Here is a 16,853-nt window from a genome sequence, read left to right as displayed (position 1 = left end):
TCCATAAATTATCTCTATAATTTTTCATATACAATTTCTGGCACATGTTAAAGTAAACCAGGCACTCAAGGAGACAAACACAAATGATCAAAATCCAAAAGATATTAGAAACACATTAACAGTTATCAGACACAGACCTTAAAATTACTATGCTTAATATGTTCAATTAAATGAAGCACAAAATTGAGAATTTGGACAGAGAACAAAAATGTACAAAAAGTAGGTAAGTATGATCCAGCCAGATTAGTAGGGAAACATAAAAGTGAGCAAAAGAGAATAACAGTAGATTATAGTAGGGAGTCAATGCAGATTCTTCTATAGGTAAAAATTTAGGGACATTAATCTGAATATAGAGAGGGGGAGATGAAATAAAGGGATTAGAGGCAGGAAGACCAGCTAGGAAGCCATTTCAGTAATCCAGATGAGAGTTGGTGATAGCACTGGATTAAGGTGAGGCAGTCAATAAAGGAAGGAAAGAGCAAATAATTTCAAAGAAACAACTGAATATTTTGGCAAGAGATTATACAAAAATGACCCCAGATAATACCTCCAGCCCCTAAAACTGGGAAAAGTTAATTAACATCAATTACTGAAAAAATAATTATGCTTTCCAATTTTTAACAGTTTTTAAATGTTCTGGACTCAGGCTTAAAAGCTCAGTATGGCAAATCAGGAACAGTTAATAAGAAAAAACGGTTAAGGGAGTTCCCAGCGGTCCAATGGTTAGGACTCTGCGATTCCACTGCAGGGGGCACGGGTTCAATCCCTGATCAGGAACTGAGATCCCGAAAGTTGGGTGGTGCAGCCATAAAACAACCCCACCCCCCCAAAAAAACCAGTTAGGTACAAGTTCAAAGGTAAAGAGAACAAAACTGTAATTTCCCCACTTTCTAGGCATCAGAATTAGTAAATCATAAAGATCTTTTTTTCCATTTAGAAAGTTCTTTGTAGACAAATGAGAAACAGAATGGAAAAGTTTAAACAACTGAAATAGTCTTCTAGCAAAACAGTTACAAAGAAAGTCTGAAAATAAAGAAGAAAGCAGAGATACACTCACTTGGGAGGGAGGGGGGAAAGAGGAAGAAAAAAGAAAGAGGGCTTCCCTGGTGGCACAGTGGTTGAGTCTGCCTGCCGATGCAGGGGACACGGGTTCGTGCCCCAGTCCGGGAAGATCCCACATGCCGTGGAGCGGCTGGGCCTGTGTGTCCAGAGCCTGTGCTCCGCAAAAAAAAAAAAAAGAAAAAAAAAAAAGAAAGAAAGACAGAAAAGAAAAATAAAGCAGGGCCTTCCCTGGTGGCGCAGTGGTTAAGAATCCGCCTGCCAATACAGGGGACACAGGGTCGAGCCCTGGTCTGGGAAGATCCCGCATGCCATGGAGCAGCTAAGCCCATGCACCACAACTTCTGAGCCTGCGCTCTCGAGCCCGCGAGCCACAAATACTGAAGCCCACGTGCCACAACTGCTGAAGCCTGCGCGCATAGCGCCTGTGCTACGCAACAAGAGAAGCCACCACAATGAGAAGCCCGCTCACTGCAACGAAGAGTAGCCCCCGCTCGCAGCAACTAGAGAAAGCCCGCGCGCAATGAAGACCCGACGCAGCCAAAAATAAAATAAATACATTTAAAAAAAAGAAAAAGAAAGCAGAAGTGTCGATATTTATGACACTTCCAGACCAGAAGCGATGAAATGAGATTAAAAGGGACATTCAGTAACGATAATCTCTGAAAATATGATAGCCATAAACCTTTACATGTTAGCAATATAACAATAAAATACATAAAGCAAAAATTCCTAGAGATACTAGGAGAGCTTGATAAAACCAAAACTATACCTGAAGATTCAACATACCTCTTTGATATATCAAGTAGATATAAAAAATTTTTGAGGATCTGAATAATAAAAACAAGTCATTCATATATATATACACATATATATGGTGGCATATAGTGCGAGTCACTCAATCTTTCTGTACTTCAGATTCCTTTCTCATAGGGTTGTGGTGAGGATTAAATGAGATAGGTCCTGTAAAGAGTACTTGCCACATATGAGATCCTCAATAAAGCTCTTAGTTATCTAACTCTACCTTTCACATTATTCTCTTAGGTTCAAGGGACACCACAAACTGATCATGTTCTTGACCATTAAAAAACTTTTTTTCCAAGATGTTATTGCCCATAATTCAATAAACTAGAAACATCATAAAAAGTTAACCGTGTATACACTAGGAAGCTTTTTATAATAAACATTGAAATAAAAACCAGTTACAAATGATCTAGAAATTAACAAAATGAAGAATATTTGACAACAAATGAGACACAGCAAAAGAAAAATTCAGAGGAAAACTTATAGTCTTTATAATTTAAAAAAAATCTCAAATAAGTATGCAATTTAAGAAACCAGGAAGTAAAGTAAATCAAAAGAAAATGGGAAGTGGGAATAAAGATAAAAGACAAAAGCTGTGTTTGATTAACTAAGGAACAATTTAAAAACCAGTCTAAAGAATACATAAGGCCAATATTCGATTTCTTGAAAATTCCAACAGAAGTAGATTAAAGCATAAAAACACCCTTAAGCTTATATTTAAAACAGGGCATTTAAACCTCCACAAGTATTTCTCTACATAATCTCTCCTAATGACATAATAGCTCTGGGCAATACAGGAGGAAGGTGAGGGTGGCGACAAACCACCCTGGAAAGAATAATATGATTTTTAACTCTATTTCTTTCATATTTGCATGAATCAAAAGTCAAGAGTGAAAACTGTATTTTCCAAAATAAGAATACTGGGTTATCACTTCTATACATTCTTTATTTACCTTTATTTTTACTAAGATACTGTTGACAGACTGTGCATGTTGAGTTGTTTTTCTATGTAGTGGTGACTCACAATCTTCTCCCTTCTCTTGTAACCAAGGGCATATGGGGGACACCACCAGGGCAAAAGCAAATTTCTTGTGCCACCTATACTGGTATTTAGAGGCTTTCTCTAACAAACTGGCTCACATTTACTCTACAGTTAAAAACAATTATTTAAAATTAATTTTACATCCTCTTAAGGGATTTAAAATCTTTTTAAAGATTCAAAACTAATTTTACATCCCTTTAAGGATTTTAAATCGTTTTAAGATTTAAAACCCAAACTTCAAGTTGTTGTTTTTTTTTTTTTGGTGAGGGGTGGGGCGTGCACCACTTGGCATGCAGGATCATAGTTCCCTGACCAGGGATCAAACCCATGACCCTCTGCGGTGGAAGCGTGGAGTCTTAACCACTGGACTTTGAGGAATTCCCAAGAAAAGTTTCTTTTTCCCCTTGGTCATAGAGGTCTAGTTAGCCTCCTCTGCATTCTCCCTTTGCATACACTGCCTTTATCCTGTCAGGGACTACCTGCAGTTTTTGGGTTTTTTTTTTTTTTTTTGCTGTACGCGCGGGCCTCTCGCTGCTGCGGCCCCTCCCGTTGCAGAGTACAGGCTCCAGACGCACAGGCCCAGTGGCCACGGCCCGCGGGCCCAGCCGCTCCGCGGCACGTGGGATCCTCCCGGCCCTGCACCGGCAGGCGGACTCCCAACCACTGCGCCACCAGGGAAGACCTACCTGCAGTTTTTACTGCTCTCCACAATTTGACAAAGAGGAGGCAAGGACCAGTAACCCCGTGCACCCTCTCTTGTATTAAATCCATGCATGAAAAAATGAGGCCCTATGGAAATTTATTTTACTCAACACCCCAAGTTGGAAATTACTTCTAAATTATCCACATATAAAGTTTAGGCAAGCTTTTTCCAAGAATAAACTTTGAGTAAAGTATACATATTTTAAGACTCTAAAGTCAACATACAAGGCAAAAAAATCTTAAGCAATACAGTAGTTCAAATATTAGCTGAATAGCCTGCATTTCTTACTCAGTGAGTTTCTATACTTTTCTTCCATTAAAAAATAAAACCAGGGACTTCCCTGGTGGTCCAGTGGTTAAGATTCCTCGCTCCCAATGCAGGGGGCCTGGGTTCGATCCCTGGTCAGGGAACTAGATCGTGCATGCTGCAACTAAAGATCCTGCAGGCGGCAATGAAGATCCTGCGTGCTGCAGCTAATACCCAGTGCAGCCAAATAAATACAATTTTTTTTAATTTTTAATATTCATTTTTGGCTGTGTTGGGTCTTTGTTGCTGCGCGTGGTCTATCTATTGTTGTGGTGAGCGGGAGCTACTCTTCATTGCGGTGCGCGGGCTTCTCACTGCAGTGGCTTCTCTTGTTGTGGAGCACGGGCTCTAGGCACGCGGGCTTCAGTAGTTGCAGCATGCAGGCTCAGTAGTTGTGGCTCATGGGCTCTAGAGCACAGGCTCACTAGTTGTGACACATGGGCTTAGTTGCTCCACGGCATGTGGGATCTTCCCGGACCAGGGATCAAACCCATGTCCCCTGCATTGGCAGGCGAATTCTTAACCACTGCGTCACCAGGGAAGTCCCATAAATAAATATTTTTTTAAATAAATAAAAACAGGGCTTCCCTGGTGGCGCAGTGGTTGAGAGTCCGCCTGCCGATGCAGGGGACACGGGTTCGTGCCCTGGTCCAGGAAGATCCCACATGCCACAGAGCAGCTGGGCTCGTGAGCCATGGCCGCTGAGCCTGCGTGTCCGGAGCCTGTGCTCCGCAACGGGAGAGGCCACAACAGTGAGGGGCCCGCGTACCAAAAAAATAATTTTAAAAAACCAAAACCCAAAAAACTTAATTTGAATAATAAAGGGTCATAGAGTGAGGAATGCAGTGCTCCAACCACAGTGTTATTTTCATCTCTTCTATAATAATGTAAAAAGTGTTTAAAAGTAAAAGTTTTAGGGATTTCCAAGCATTACTAAGATTAAATAAGTTCCCTCCAGATAAAAATTCCAAAATAACTAACTTCCACTCCCAATGGAACAAAATGTAATTGCAGAGCTTTGGTAATGAACCTTATCAAGTGACAGCAATAAGTTCTATAGTGGTTGCACTTTCTGGTTAGTCAAAATTATCTTTGAAAACTCACTCATGTAGTAGGACTCATGTCTTTGGAAGCTCAATGTTAATGTCTTAGGCTTCTTTTTGCATTTAGGCTATGGACACCCTGCTCTGAGTCATGGAGGTCATAAGCTGATGCAGCTGGGTGGATGCAAGCAGGAAAGACAATGGAAAAAAGGAGATTTCTTGCCCCCACCTCCATACGGTACAATTCCAGTACGCGTATATGGCCGGACTGAATTGTGTCCAGCTGATTTTTAGTCCTTAAATAAAACAATATAATTTGGAGTATTTAGTAGCTGAAGATCTGCAGTTTTTGATCTGCAGTTTCCACTTGAGGGAAAAAAAATACAAATAATAAGAACTGTTAGGTGTAAGTAAAGAAATAGCAATTTGTATGAAATGTAAATCTCAAAAGTTGCCATAGCCGTCTTAACTTCTGACCCAAAGGGGTACAATTTGAAAATGCACTACATGCATTTTACTACACAGGTCAATACATACGACCTTTGCTTCATCACTTATTCATCATCCCCTGGGTATGAAAAATATTAACTCAGGATTCCCTTCCACAAGCACTTACAAGACTTCTGCTCGGCTGAAAAATGGAGTTGAAAGAAACAAACAAAAACATATAATTTAATTGGAGCCATGATAGCCACACATGAAAGGACTAACACATAAAACAACACACAATAACCTGGAGTTAATTTAGTGTAAAGAAAGGACCTGTTGTTTCTTATTATTGCACATCTCCCATTGAAGGTGTTCAATAAATTATACCACCTTAGGAGATGACTTTTAAAGTAAGTGTAATGAAAAAATAGGCACTTTTGTTCTTTAAATATTCGTTCATTCACATCCATTCCCCCGCCCTCCACCCCTCTCTCTCTGGCTGTGGGATGGCCAGAGAGGAAGGAACACTAAAAGTGAAACGCTCCACTGAATTGACCAGAAAAACTTGGTAAATAACTGAGTGAGAAAGTGAAAACTGAGATGAGTTAGTGATGAATCCAAGAAGGTGCTTAGCCACTTACCCAGAGATTTACTTAATGAGAATGGATCGCAGGTTTCCACAGGTCATTCCACTGCCAGTAAGAGAGTCGTGAACCTTGGGTCCCTTTTTGCACTAGTCAACAGTCACCCTCACCTACACGCGGAGTACATATTTGGCACTCAACAAATCTTGATTGAATGAAAACCTATCTCATTCATACTGGTACCCAACCACAGAGTTATGGGCCCACAAATTCCTTCCAAAATGCCTTTAACCCAAAGAGCTGAGAAAGCAGAGTCGAAAGCTCTGGGTATCTCTGTAAGGACTGGGAATGATCAAGGGCCAATGAAGCCTACAGTAACCCGACTTCCCAAAGAAAGCTTAGGGGACTGACCTACAGCTAATAGGCTTCGGCTTCGCCAGGACGTACCCGACAGGCCGCAGGCCGCAGGTCCACAGCCTCCCACCCGGGGGCGCTGAGAGATCCGGGGGTATCCCCCCTAAAGTTAGTACCTGTGAAGCTGCGACACAGAGAGTGGCTCGGGGCTCTCATTACGGAGGCCGGGGCCTGGGGCCGGCCAGCTGCGCCTCCTGGCTGAGAGCTCCGCGCTCCGGAGCTGCACTGACAGCACGGGTCGCAGATAATACCTCACGCCTCAGGAGCCTCGTGGCTCGCAGGCCCCGGGAGTTTCGTTCCCAAGACTGCGCGAGTTGTCGCACTCACGTCTACAGGCGCTCTTCAGGGCTTCCCTCACAGCTCAAGTGATCACTCCTGCCTTCAGCCCAGCAGCCGGTCGCTTCCCGGCGCCGCCATCGTTACTGTTTGTTTTCATCCGCTTCGGTGACGGCGGTGGGAGGAAGAGGGCTATGGGGGAAATACAGCTATCTAACCTCAGCCGCCCTTTCGGCACAGTATGGATGACCTACTTAATCTCTTTCCTGTTTGACGTTCCCATAAAAACTGGTTTCCTTACCATGTAAGTCCGATTCACCAATCTCTTCAAGCGTCTCAGAAAACAAAGGCGTAAAGAGGCGGTCTTTGAAAGAGCGTGAACCTTTGGGCCGTGTGTGGAATGTGCGCCGGCGAATCGCAGGTTGCGGCGGCAGCGGCAGTGAGGACACGGCTTGGGGCGGGCGGTGACGTGAGAGGGCGGTGCCTACAGAGAGCGCCGTGGCGGCTTGTGCTCGGCCGCCGGTTCCGGAGGAGGGCCGGACCCGGCTGGGTGGGTGGGAAGTGCGGCTGGTAATCTGGCAGCCGCCGAGAGGTGGGTGAACGGCCTCGGCTGACTTTGAGTGGCCGGGGCAATCACACTTCCGTATTCATTTCTAAGACATCTTTTTAAAAGCCTTAGAGGTGGAGTGTCCTCTCAGCCCTAGCTCTCCCAGCCTCTTCTTTTGCGCCTTCCTTCCAACCTATCTGGTCTTCCCTACTTCCTTTACCTCAGCCTCACGATTTGGATTTCTTGGGGTGAGGGGAAAGGCTTTTGTTACAACACAGAATCTCCCGTCTACCAGCCTGGGTCGTGGGCGGTTTTTTGCCCCTTCTTCCCTTGTTAGACTAGTTTGAACAACGACACTCCCCCCTCCCCACCCCCATCTCTTACCCCTTACTTATCAGGTGGAGCCAGAGGGCTTCGGGTAATGAATCCTGCCGTGACTAATCCCTGTCCTGGGTAGCTATGACTTACGTCAGTTGCTTCGTGGCCTGTATAGTTAGGAGCAGACCTCTTTTACTTTGTGGATAATTATGCCATCACCTCCATTAATCTTTTGTTCTTCCCAATGCAAATGCCAGGCATTAAATGAGCCACCAAAATTCAGCTCCCATTCTCCTTCATACCAAAGCAAGCCTGTTGTATTGCCATGAGTTAGTGGAGAAAAACCGAGTTACAGTTATAGCACCTTTTTTTTTTTTTTTTTTTTTTTTGTACGCGGGCCTCTCACTGTTGTGGCCTCTCCCGCTGCGGAGCACAGGCTCCGAACGCGCAGGCTCAGCGGCCATGGCTCACGGGGCCCAGCCGCTCCGCCACATGAGGGATCTTCCCGGACCGGGGCACGAACCCGCGTCCCCTGCATCTGCAGGTGGACCCTCAACCACTGCGCCACCAGGGAAGCCCTGATGTGGATGATTTTTAAGGTCTTTATTGAATTTGTTACAATACTGCTTCTGGTATTTTTTGTTTTTGTTTTTTTATGTTTTTGGTTTTTTGGCCGCAAGGCATGTCGGCTCTTAGCTCCTCCACCAGGGATCAAACCCGCACCCCCTGCCTTGGAAGGCGAAGTCTTAACCACTGGACCGCCAGGGAAGCCCCTGAATCACTTTAAAGTCTTTGGTAGGTTTCTAATGTTTTTCGTTTTTTTCTTTAACCTTTACAGAGAGAAGATTATAAATGCCAGAGCCATTTAAATGATGGTTAGCTGTTGAATTCTGACACTTCCTTAAATACCTTCTTGCACCAACATCTTCAGTGGGAAGAGTTCAGGAAAAGTAGCAGAGGGAAGGAGAGACAACAGTTACATGTACCATGGCTATACCAATAACAGTACTTGACTGTGATCTCTTGCTATATGGCCGAGGTCACCGCACATTGGACCGCTTTAAGCTGGATGATGTGACAGATGAATACTTGATGTCCATGTATGGGTTTCCTCGACAGTTCATTTATTACTTGGTGGAGCTCTTGGGGGCCAGTCTTTCTAGACCTACTCAGAGATCCAGGGCTATTAGCCCAGAGACACAGATCCTTGCAGCACTGGGCTTCTATACCTCAGGTTCCTTCCAGACTCGGATGGGGGATGCTATTGGAATCAGTCAGGCATCTATGAGTCGATGTGTTGCCAATGTCACCGAAGCGCTTGTGGAAAGAGCTTCGCAGTTCATCCGCTTTCCAGCTGATGAAGCCTCCGTGCAGGCTCTGAAGGATGAATTCTATGGGTTGGCAGGGATGCCAGGGGTCATAGGGGTGGTTGACTGTATCCATGTGGCAATCAAGGCACCAAATGCTGAAGACCTTTCCTATGTGAACCGCAAAGGTCTTCATTCTTTAAACTGCCTCATGGTGTGTGACATCAGAGGGGCACTGATGACTGTGGAAACAAACTGGCCGGGGAGCCTCCAGGACTGTGCTGTGCTGCAGCAGTCTTCTCTCAGCAGTCAGTTCGAAGCTGGGATGCACAAAGAGAGCTGGCTGCTTGGTAAGTCTGCAGGTGTAAATGCTTCATTTTTGAAACTATAAAAAAAAAGTCTGGGCAGAGTAGAATGAAATATAGGGGTCTATAGACCTGAGACTCAGTCCTGTTTTGTTTTAAGCACGACCTCAGATGAGAACTCTCTGAGCCTTAATTTTTTTTTTTTTTTAAGCAGGACTGAAACAGAAGTAATGTCTTTTTTTTTTTTTAAGTCTTTATTGAATTTGTTACAGTATTGCCTCTGTTTCATGTTTTGGGTTTTTGGCCTCTAGGCATGTGAGATCTTAGCTCCCTGACCAGGGATGTAACCTGCACCCTCTGCATTAGAAGGTAGAATCTTAACCACTGGACCACCCCAGCCTTAATTTTTTTAAATCAACATTTAAAGGACACTTGTTAACATTTAAAAACATACAATTTGACCCAGCTCTTCTTGGAGGTACATGTTCAGAAATATGTAAAACAAAATTACAGGCATTTGCATCGCAGCAATGTTTTGTACTCACAAACAACAATAGCAACGACAACCCTACAAAAGCATTCCCCTTAAATATAGCCAAGATACTTATCAATGCAGATCTGGTTAAATATAGTACATCCATACAATTGAGCCTTAATTTTTATCATCTGTAAAATGGTGAAAATAATGCTAAGGGCAGTAATACCTATTGTTAGGATTAGGGAATATATATGAAAGTTCACTCTAAAGTATTGTGAAAATGTATTATTTTTGCCATTGGTGATTGACACCATGATATCTGTATGAAAATGATAGTAGACAGTGCATTTATTCAGTTCTTATGGAAACTCACTTCATAGATCTGTTTGCCTGAGTGCCCTCGGAAAGCCTGGCTTAATGATCTGAGTAGGACAAAAACCTATTCAGTACTGAGCAGTGCAAACTGATGTGACTGTAGAGCTGGGAGGAATACAGTTAGTTAACAGTGATAAAACCCTCGAGCCTGGCAGCTTTTTTGTTGTCTTTTTTTTTAAAAAAAAAAGAACCATTCTATGTAAGCAATAGGACAAGGGTTATCTTGTACACAACATGTTATGTGGGAGATGAAGGCACATTAAGGATTGGAAGACCTCTCTTTAAGGCCACTAATCATGTCTGCACTGCACATGTTCATAACACAGTGTTTTACATGTAATAAACACTCAGGAATTTTTCTCTTTAATGTGCTGATTGGCAGTTAAAGAAAAACCTCCCCTTGGGACTTCCTTGGCGGTCCAGTGGTTAAAACTGCACGCTTCCACTGCAGGGGGCACAGGTTTGATCCCTAGTCGGGGAACTAAGATCCCACACGCCACACGGGGCAGCCAAAAAAGAAGAACCCTCCCACCCCTGCCCACTGTTCCAGGTGAGGAGAAGAGACTGCTGTCACACTGATTGGTTTAGAGCTGCCAGGGTACCATGAGTAACATCTTGGAACTTAACTGATTTTCTTCAGTTGTTGCTTCTTTTTTTTTTTTTTTTTTTTTTTTTTTTGCGGTACGCCGGCCTCTCACTGTTGTGGCCTCTCCCGTTGCGGAGCACAGGCTCTGGACGCACAGACTCAGCGGCCATGGCTCACGGGCCCAGCCGCTCCACGGCATGTGGGATCTTCCCGGACCGGGGCATGAACCCATGTCCCCTGCATCGGCAGGCGGACTCAACCATTGCACCACCAGGGAAGCCCCCAGTTGTTGCTTCTACACACTGTTGTCAGTGCCCCACCTTCTCGTTACCCTAGTGGAACTTTGTCTTAATCCCACCTTTTGCCTACTCTGAATTTTCAAATTCCATTTTCATACAACTCACACCAAGAAGTGAAGGGAAGACTGCAAGTGTCTCATCCAACTACTTCTTCCACAGCTGGGGAAGTACTTGGGTTCCAAGCTGATTTCTTATGAAATCACTTTGGTACCCTAACTCTAAAGCCAGCTAAGGGGACTTCCCTGGTGGCGCAGTGGTTAAGAATCCGCCTGCCAATGCAGGAGACACAGGTTTTAGCCCTGGTCCGGGAAGATCCCACATGCCGCGGAGCAACTAAACCCGTATGCCACAACTACTGAGCCTGCACTCTAAAGCCCGCGAGCCACAACCACCGAGCCTGCATGCTGCAACTACTGAAGCCTACACGCCTAGAGCCCATGCTCTGCAAAGAGAAGCCACTGCAATGAGAAGCCCCTGTACTGCAACGAAGAGTAGCTCCCGCTTGCCGCAAATAGAGAAAGCTTGCGCGCAGCAACGAAAATCCAACGCAGCCAAAACAAAAAAAGAAAAAAAAGATGGTTGATTTTATCTTAAGAACACCATCAGATTTGTAGAATGGTACTAGATTTGCCAAACCTAGAACTAGCTGTGATTCCCCCTTTTTTTTTTGGTTTGTTTGTTTAGCATATTTTCATCTTGGGTGTCATCCCTTCATGTCCTCATTCTCGTATGCCCCTTCAGAGGGCATCACCTAATTCCTCTTCTCTAAATGTACCTGCTCCTACAAACAATTCAGCCTGAGTTATTTCTTCAGCTCTTGGGCTAGTCTTGTTAAGCAGCTTTGGGTAAGATCTGCCAGAATGTCTCTTGGATGACTGATCATGTAAGCAATTGTAGTCTGTTTAGGAATTCTGTTCCTAATCCCCTCCCGAGTGTCTGTCTGCCAGTGGTGCTTGGATTATAACCAGTTAATGATGATGCAGCATTTTATAAGAGGTCTACATTAACTAGCTTGTCTTGTATGTCTTCCCAATTAAGGCTCATACTGTTTCTTAAGAGACGTTTAACAAATATCTAGTATCTCTTTGTTTTGCTAGTCATCTTAAATGTTTTTCTTACTCTCTTTTACAGCATTATACCATTGTTTTAGTGACTTTGAGTCTGACATTATTAGCATTTAGTGACTAGCTCCTTCCTCTTCCTGTGCCTAACATATCAAAGGATGGGTGACGTTTATTTTTATTTTCTCACTTTTAAAATAAGGTCAGTAGTATCTGCCTAGTGGAGTTGGGATTGGACAAGTCATAGATATTATTTTCATTATTATTTACAACATCAGTTTCTAAAATTCAGTATTTAGTAGGGACAAGTTCAATTAAAATAGGTTGTACTTAGGAGGAAAAAAGTCAGCTAAATATACAATTTGAAAATTTTGTGAGCCATCTCAGATATTTAAAGTTAATCCAGTATTCCTAAAACTAATACAGTGTTATATGTCAATATCATTCAAAATAAAGTTGGGACTTCCTTGGTGGCACAGTGGTTAAGGATCCGCCTGCCGACACAGGGGACACAGGTTCGAGCCCTGGTCTGGGAAGATCCCACATGCTGCGGAGCAACTAAGCCCATGTACCACAACTACTGAGCCCACGTGCCACAACTACTGAAGCCCGCATGCCTAGAGCATGTGCTCCACAACAAGAGAAGCCACTGCAGTGAGAAGCCCATGCACCGCAACGAAGAGTAGCAGCCAAAAATAAATAAATAAATAAATTTATTTTAAAAATAAAATAAAATAAAGTTAACCCATGGGGAATTCCCTGGCAACCCAGTAGTTAATACTTGGCTCTTTCACTGCCACAGGCCGGGATTCAATCCCTGGTCAGGGAACCAAGACCCCAGAAGCCGCATGGTGTGGCCAAAAAGAAAAAAAAGAAATGTAAGCTCCTAAAAGAAAGGAGTGCTATATGTTTGGAACAGTGCCTAGCACTCTCTGAACAATCCATAACTGTTTACTGAAATTGATGGTGGGTGAGGAACACAGCAACTATACAAGTTGGTATTCTTCAGGTCTATTTGTCTCAAATTTCTAAGGGGTTGTTCCTCTGAGACATTTCATCTTCCAGATTTAGTGAATCAGGACAATTAAACATTATAGAAACATTGCACTATTGTAATGGGACATTGCACCCCAGTTTTGTTTTGGTTTTAGCACTTCCCAGGATTATTCCATAAAGAAGTCACTTAAGGGAAATGCCTTGTGTATATTATTTTAATTGACTTCTGATTTTATTTCTTTATCCCTATTACTACTTGCATCATTATATTTATGGTCTCCTTGTTAATGTGAAATTCTACCTGTTCCTCTATTACAAAGGCGTGGTTCTAATGAATGTAATATCTAGGAAGGCAGAACACCTGAGTTCTCATCTCTGCTGGGAGTTTTCTCTTATTCTTCTTAGCACTGGGAGATTGAATGATTATTGTCTATGAAATACTCTGAAATCCCTAGGTAGTGCTTTCAAACCTGACATTTTAATGGTAAAGTCAGAGATTTTTCCTCACAAGTGTTTTGAGGTCTCCTGGCAGAATTCTCTTTTTCTCTCTTGCACTCTTGCTCTTTAGAGATTTTGAAGATTGGCTTGCTATGTGATAGTTTCTATTAACCTTTTTTATTTTAAATTTATTTTATTTAGTTTTGGCTGCATTGAGTCTTCCTTGCTGCATGCGTGCTTTCTCTAGTTGCGGCGAGCGGGGGCTACTCTTCATTGCGGTGCGTGGGCTTCTCATTGCGGTGGCTTCTCTTGTTGCGGAGCACAGGCTCTAGGCACACGGGCGTCCATAGTTGTGGCTCGCGGGCTCTAGAGTGCAGGCTCAGTAGTTGTGGCACACGGGCTTCGTTGCTCCGTGGTGTGTGGGAACTTCCCGGACCAGGGCTTGAACCCTTGTCGCCTGCATTGGCAGGCGGATTCTTAACCACCTGTGCCACCAAGGAAGCCATATTAACTTTTTCTTAAAGAACAATATCTCTGAATTCAGAAAATCCTGGAATTCCCTGGAGGTCCAGTGGTTGGGACTCCGCGCTTCCACTGCCGGGAGCCCGGGTTTGATCCCTGGTCAAGGAACTAGGATCCCACAAGCAGTGCATCGCGGCCAAAAAAAGAAAATCCAGGAATTTCATTTCCTCCAGTGCCTTCACCTCTGTCCTACATTCTTTCAGACTTAGCTTTCTTTAGCCGGGTCAGCTTTTCTCTGTTGGTTTTAACCAAGGGTATTCGCAGCCAAGACTCACTCTGGTCTTCCTGCTCGTGACTAGCTATGGGCTCTTTATCACAGCATTTCCCTCTTCACTTCCCTGGTGTGCTTTGGCTCCGGAAGCTGTTGCATTTTCTTGTCCATTCTCTGTACATGCTCCTGGATTTTCCTTTTTGTTTGTATTCCAGTTATAAACATCTGTGATGTCTTTGGGCCTTCCCCACAGGTGACAGTTCCTTCTTTCTCCGCACCTGGCTTATGACCCCACTTCACATTCCCGAAACTCCAGCCGAATATCGCTATAATATGGCCCATTCTGCAACTCACAGTGTGATTGAGAAGACTTTCCGAACCCTCTGCTCCCGATTCCGCTGCCTGGATGGATCCAAGGGGGCACTGCAGTACTCACCGGAGAAGTCCAGCCACATCATCTTGGCCTGCTGCGTCCTCCACAACATCTCCCTGGAGCATGGGTTGGATGTCTGGTCCTCTCCAGGGACAGGACCCGTGGAACAGCCTCCTGAGGAAGAGTATGAGCACATGGAGTCCTTGGACCTAGAGGCTGACCGTATCCGTCAGGAGTTGATGCTCACTCACTTCAGCTAATGTGGAAGGTGGGGAGCGGGGAGGCTTTCCAGAAGGAGCTGTGACAAACTTTCCCTCTCACCACCCCCTACAGTTCCATCATCTAGCATAACTGAGCGTGTGGACACTTGTCACAAACTGACATTTAATCTGCGTGTTTTAGAAAGGTTGAGGCTAGGCCAGAATATCTCGATTCATTTGCAAGTTTATTAACTAAACCAAAACCTCCGAGACAACAGTTCTCTACTATCCATTGAACACCAGGTTAGCACCACTCACTCATTTGAAAGTTCCTTGGTTGCAGACGTTTATATCGTGCTTACAAAATCAAAGCAGTTATCTAGAGATTTCAAAAGAAAACAATATTTGTCCTGAAATATTTGGATGGCATTTTAGCTTTTCTACTTTACTACCTATATAGGCATAATCTGAGGCAAGTGTGAAGAGTAAATTTCAGTTGGGAAATGGTCTTCTGACATCAATAAACGGCTACTAATGTGATTTTTCAGCTTTGTGTTTTTAAGAGGAGGTTAAGGACAGTCCAAAACCTCCATCTTAATTCTGTCTGTAATAACTGAGCTGTGACTTGGACCTAGTTCCCAGGGAGAACATCTGGACTCCAATCTCTTACTTCCAACCCTGAGTAGGAGCTAAAGGCTAAATGGGTTTAAGAATTCAATCAGCTTAAAGAAGACAAGTCAAATAGAGACAAAATAGCAAGCTTACACTTTACAGGGATCTAAAGACCCTGATAGATTGATGGGCAAAGGAAATTCACCCAGGTTTAGACAGTCCACATCTAAATAGATCACATTTCTTATGATCATGATGTTAGGATGTCTTTTGGGCCATTCTGCTTTGAAATTCCTTGTTCAGAAAGAAAGTTTAGGGGATACAGAAGACATGTATTAAAAAGGAGAGGTAAGGGCTTCCCTGGTGGCGCAGTGGTTGAGAGTCTGCCTGCCGATGCAGGGGACACGGGTTCGAGCCCTAGTCCGGGAAGATCCCACATGCCGCAGAGCTGCTAGGCCTGTGATCCATGGCCGCTGAGCCTGCACCTCCAGAACCTGTGCTCCGCAACGGGAGAGGCCACAGCAGTGAGAGGCCCGCGTACTGCAAAAAAAAAAAAAAAAAAGGAGAAGTAAAAGGAATATAATTTATTGGTATGAAATGAATTTTGGAGTTAGACCTACTTGAATATCTTCTGTGCAAAGTGATGGACAGAATTTCTCAGGAAATAAATAATCCTCCACCAAGTCTTATTCTAAAATTATACTGATATAAAAATAACCTGATTGGAATAATGAAAGTGTGAATTAGGTTCACACATTGGTGCCTTTGCTGGGACAAAATAGAGACTTTCCTGAGGATTGTTTTGTTCCCAGTTTCTCAGCCACTCACCCGTGTGATCCCTCTGAATTGTCCTCATGGATCATTTCCTACCTGTCTTTGGCAGTGTTAATCTGGTGATTTTCAAAGTAAAGAAATGAACAGCTGATGACCAAAGAAATGTGGAAATAAATTGAAGGTGACTCATCCACAAGATTAAAAACAATTATGGATTATTATCTGCTGTTTATTTCTACTCCAAATGCTATTTTCCATCATCATCCTACTCTGTAAGGAGTGGGTCCATTTGGCAGGAGGTTGAGCTTAACAAGTACAGTGATATTGCTGAGATGGGAGTGGACAATGAAGGGGTGACTGGAAACTTTTGTTCTATTTGTTATGCAATAGAGGTGCCCTGTTATGTTTTTTTCTTTGTAAAGTTTAACCTGTGACCCAAGCTTGCTTTGTCTCCCTGATAAGGCAATATTTTAACTCTCACAGTCTTTCCAAGTTTCCTGATGGGTATTTTTCCCTCTAAAGTTTTGGTTCTATTATGAGTATTGCATGAGGAAAGGCATACTGCCACCCGTGCATCTTAAGAGGCAAGGTGGAGTGTAATCTTGGAAAGTGCCTAGCATTTTAGCTTTAGAAAACCACATTAAAGGAAAATTGGGGTTTTCACAACTTAACTCATTAGATGGTGACATGAAGCCTCAGTGGGAGGGGCAGTCTGGGGGAGAATTCATTAGCAATTTCAAGCCTATTACTTGCACACCAAAGATAATTTCTAAGTGCTGAACAGACTGAAC

The 16,853-nt window shown here is 43.6% G+C and overlaps 2 protein-coding genes across 10 annotated transcripts in view; one reads left to right on the top strand and one right to left on the bottom strand.

Annotated features, from left to right (window-relative positions):
* The window catches only part of ATG13 (autophagy related 13), a 45,936-nt gene extending 39,104 nt beyond the window's left edge, over positions 1 to 6,832 (bottom strand). For all 9 annotated transcript variants that reach the window (XR_009520408.1, XM_060018794.1, XM_060018796.1 and 6 more), the window contains exons 1-2: positions 6,501 to 6,832; positions 6,028 to 6,140 (exon numbers count right to left, since the gene is read on the bottom strand). The gene's annotated coding sequence lies outside the window, so the exon portion shown is untranslated. The remainder of the gene's footprint in view (positions 1 to 6,027; positions 6,141 to 6,500) is intronic.
* A 323-nt stretch (positions 6,833 to 7,155) lies between these two features.
* Positions 7,156 to 16,454, top strand: HARBI1 (harbinger transposase derived 1). The gene is made up of 3 exons (XM_060017397.1): positions 7,156 to 7,252; positions 8,364 to 9,182; positions 14,357 to 16,454. The coding sequence occupies exons 2-3, from the start codon at positions 8,513 to 8,515 to the stop codon at positions 14,734 to 14,736; spliced, it is 1,050 nt and encodes a 349-aa protein (XP_059873380.1). The 5' UTR covers positions 7,156 to 7,252; positions 8,364 to 8,512; the 3' UTR covers positions 14,737 to 16,454.
* The last annotated feature ends 399 nt before the right edge of the window (positions 16,455 to 16,853 follow it).

This window comes from Delphinus delphis, chromosome 8 (assembly GCF_949987515.2).
Source record: "Delphinus delphis chromosome 8, mDelDel1.2, whole genome shotgun sequence".
In the NCBI taxonomy this organism is placed as follows: Eukaryota; Metazoa; Chordata; class Mammalia; order Artiodactyla; family Delphinidae; genus Delphinus; species Delphinus delphis.
The sequence above is the reverse complement of the archived record's forward strand: the minus strand, read 5'-3'. Positions and strand labels throughout refer to the sequence as shown.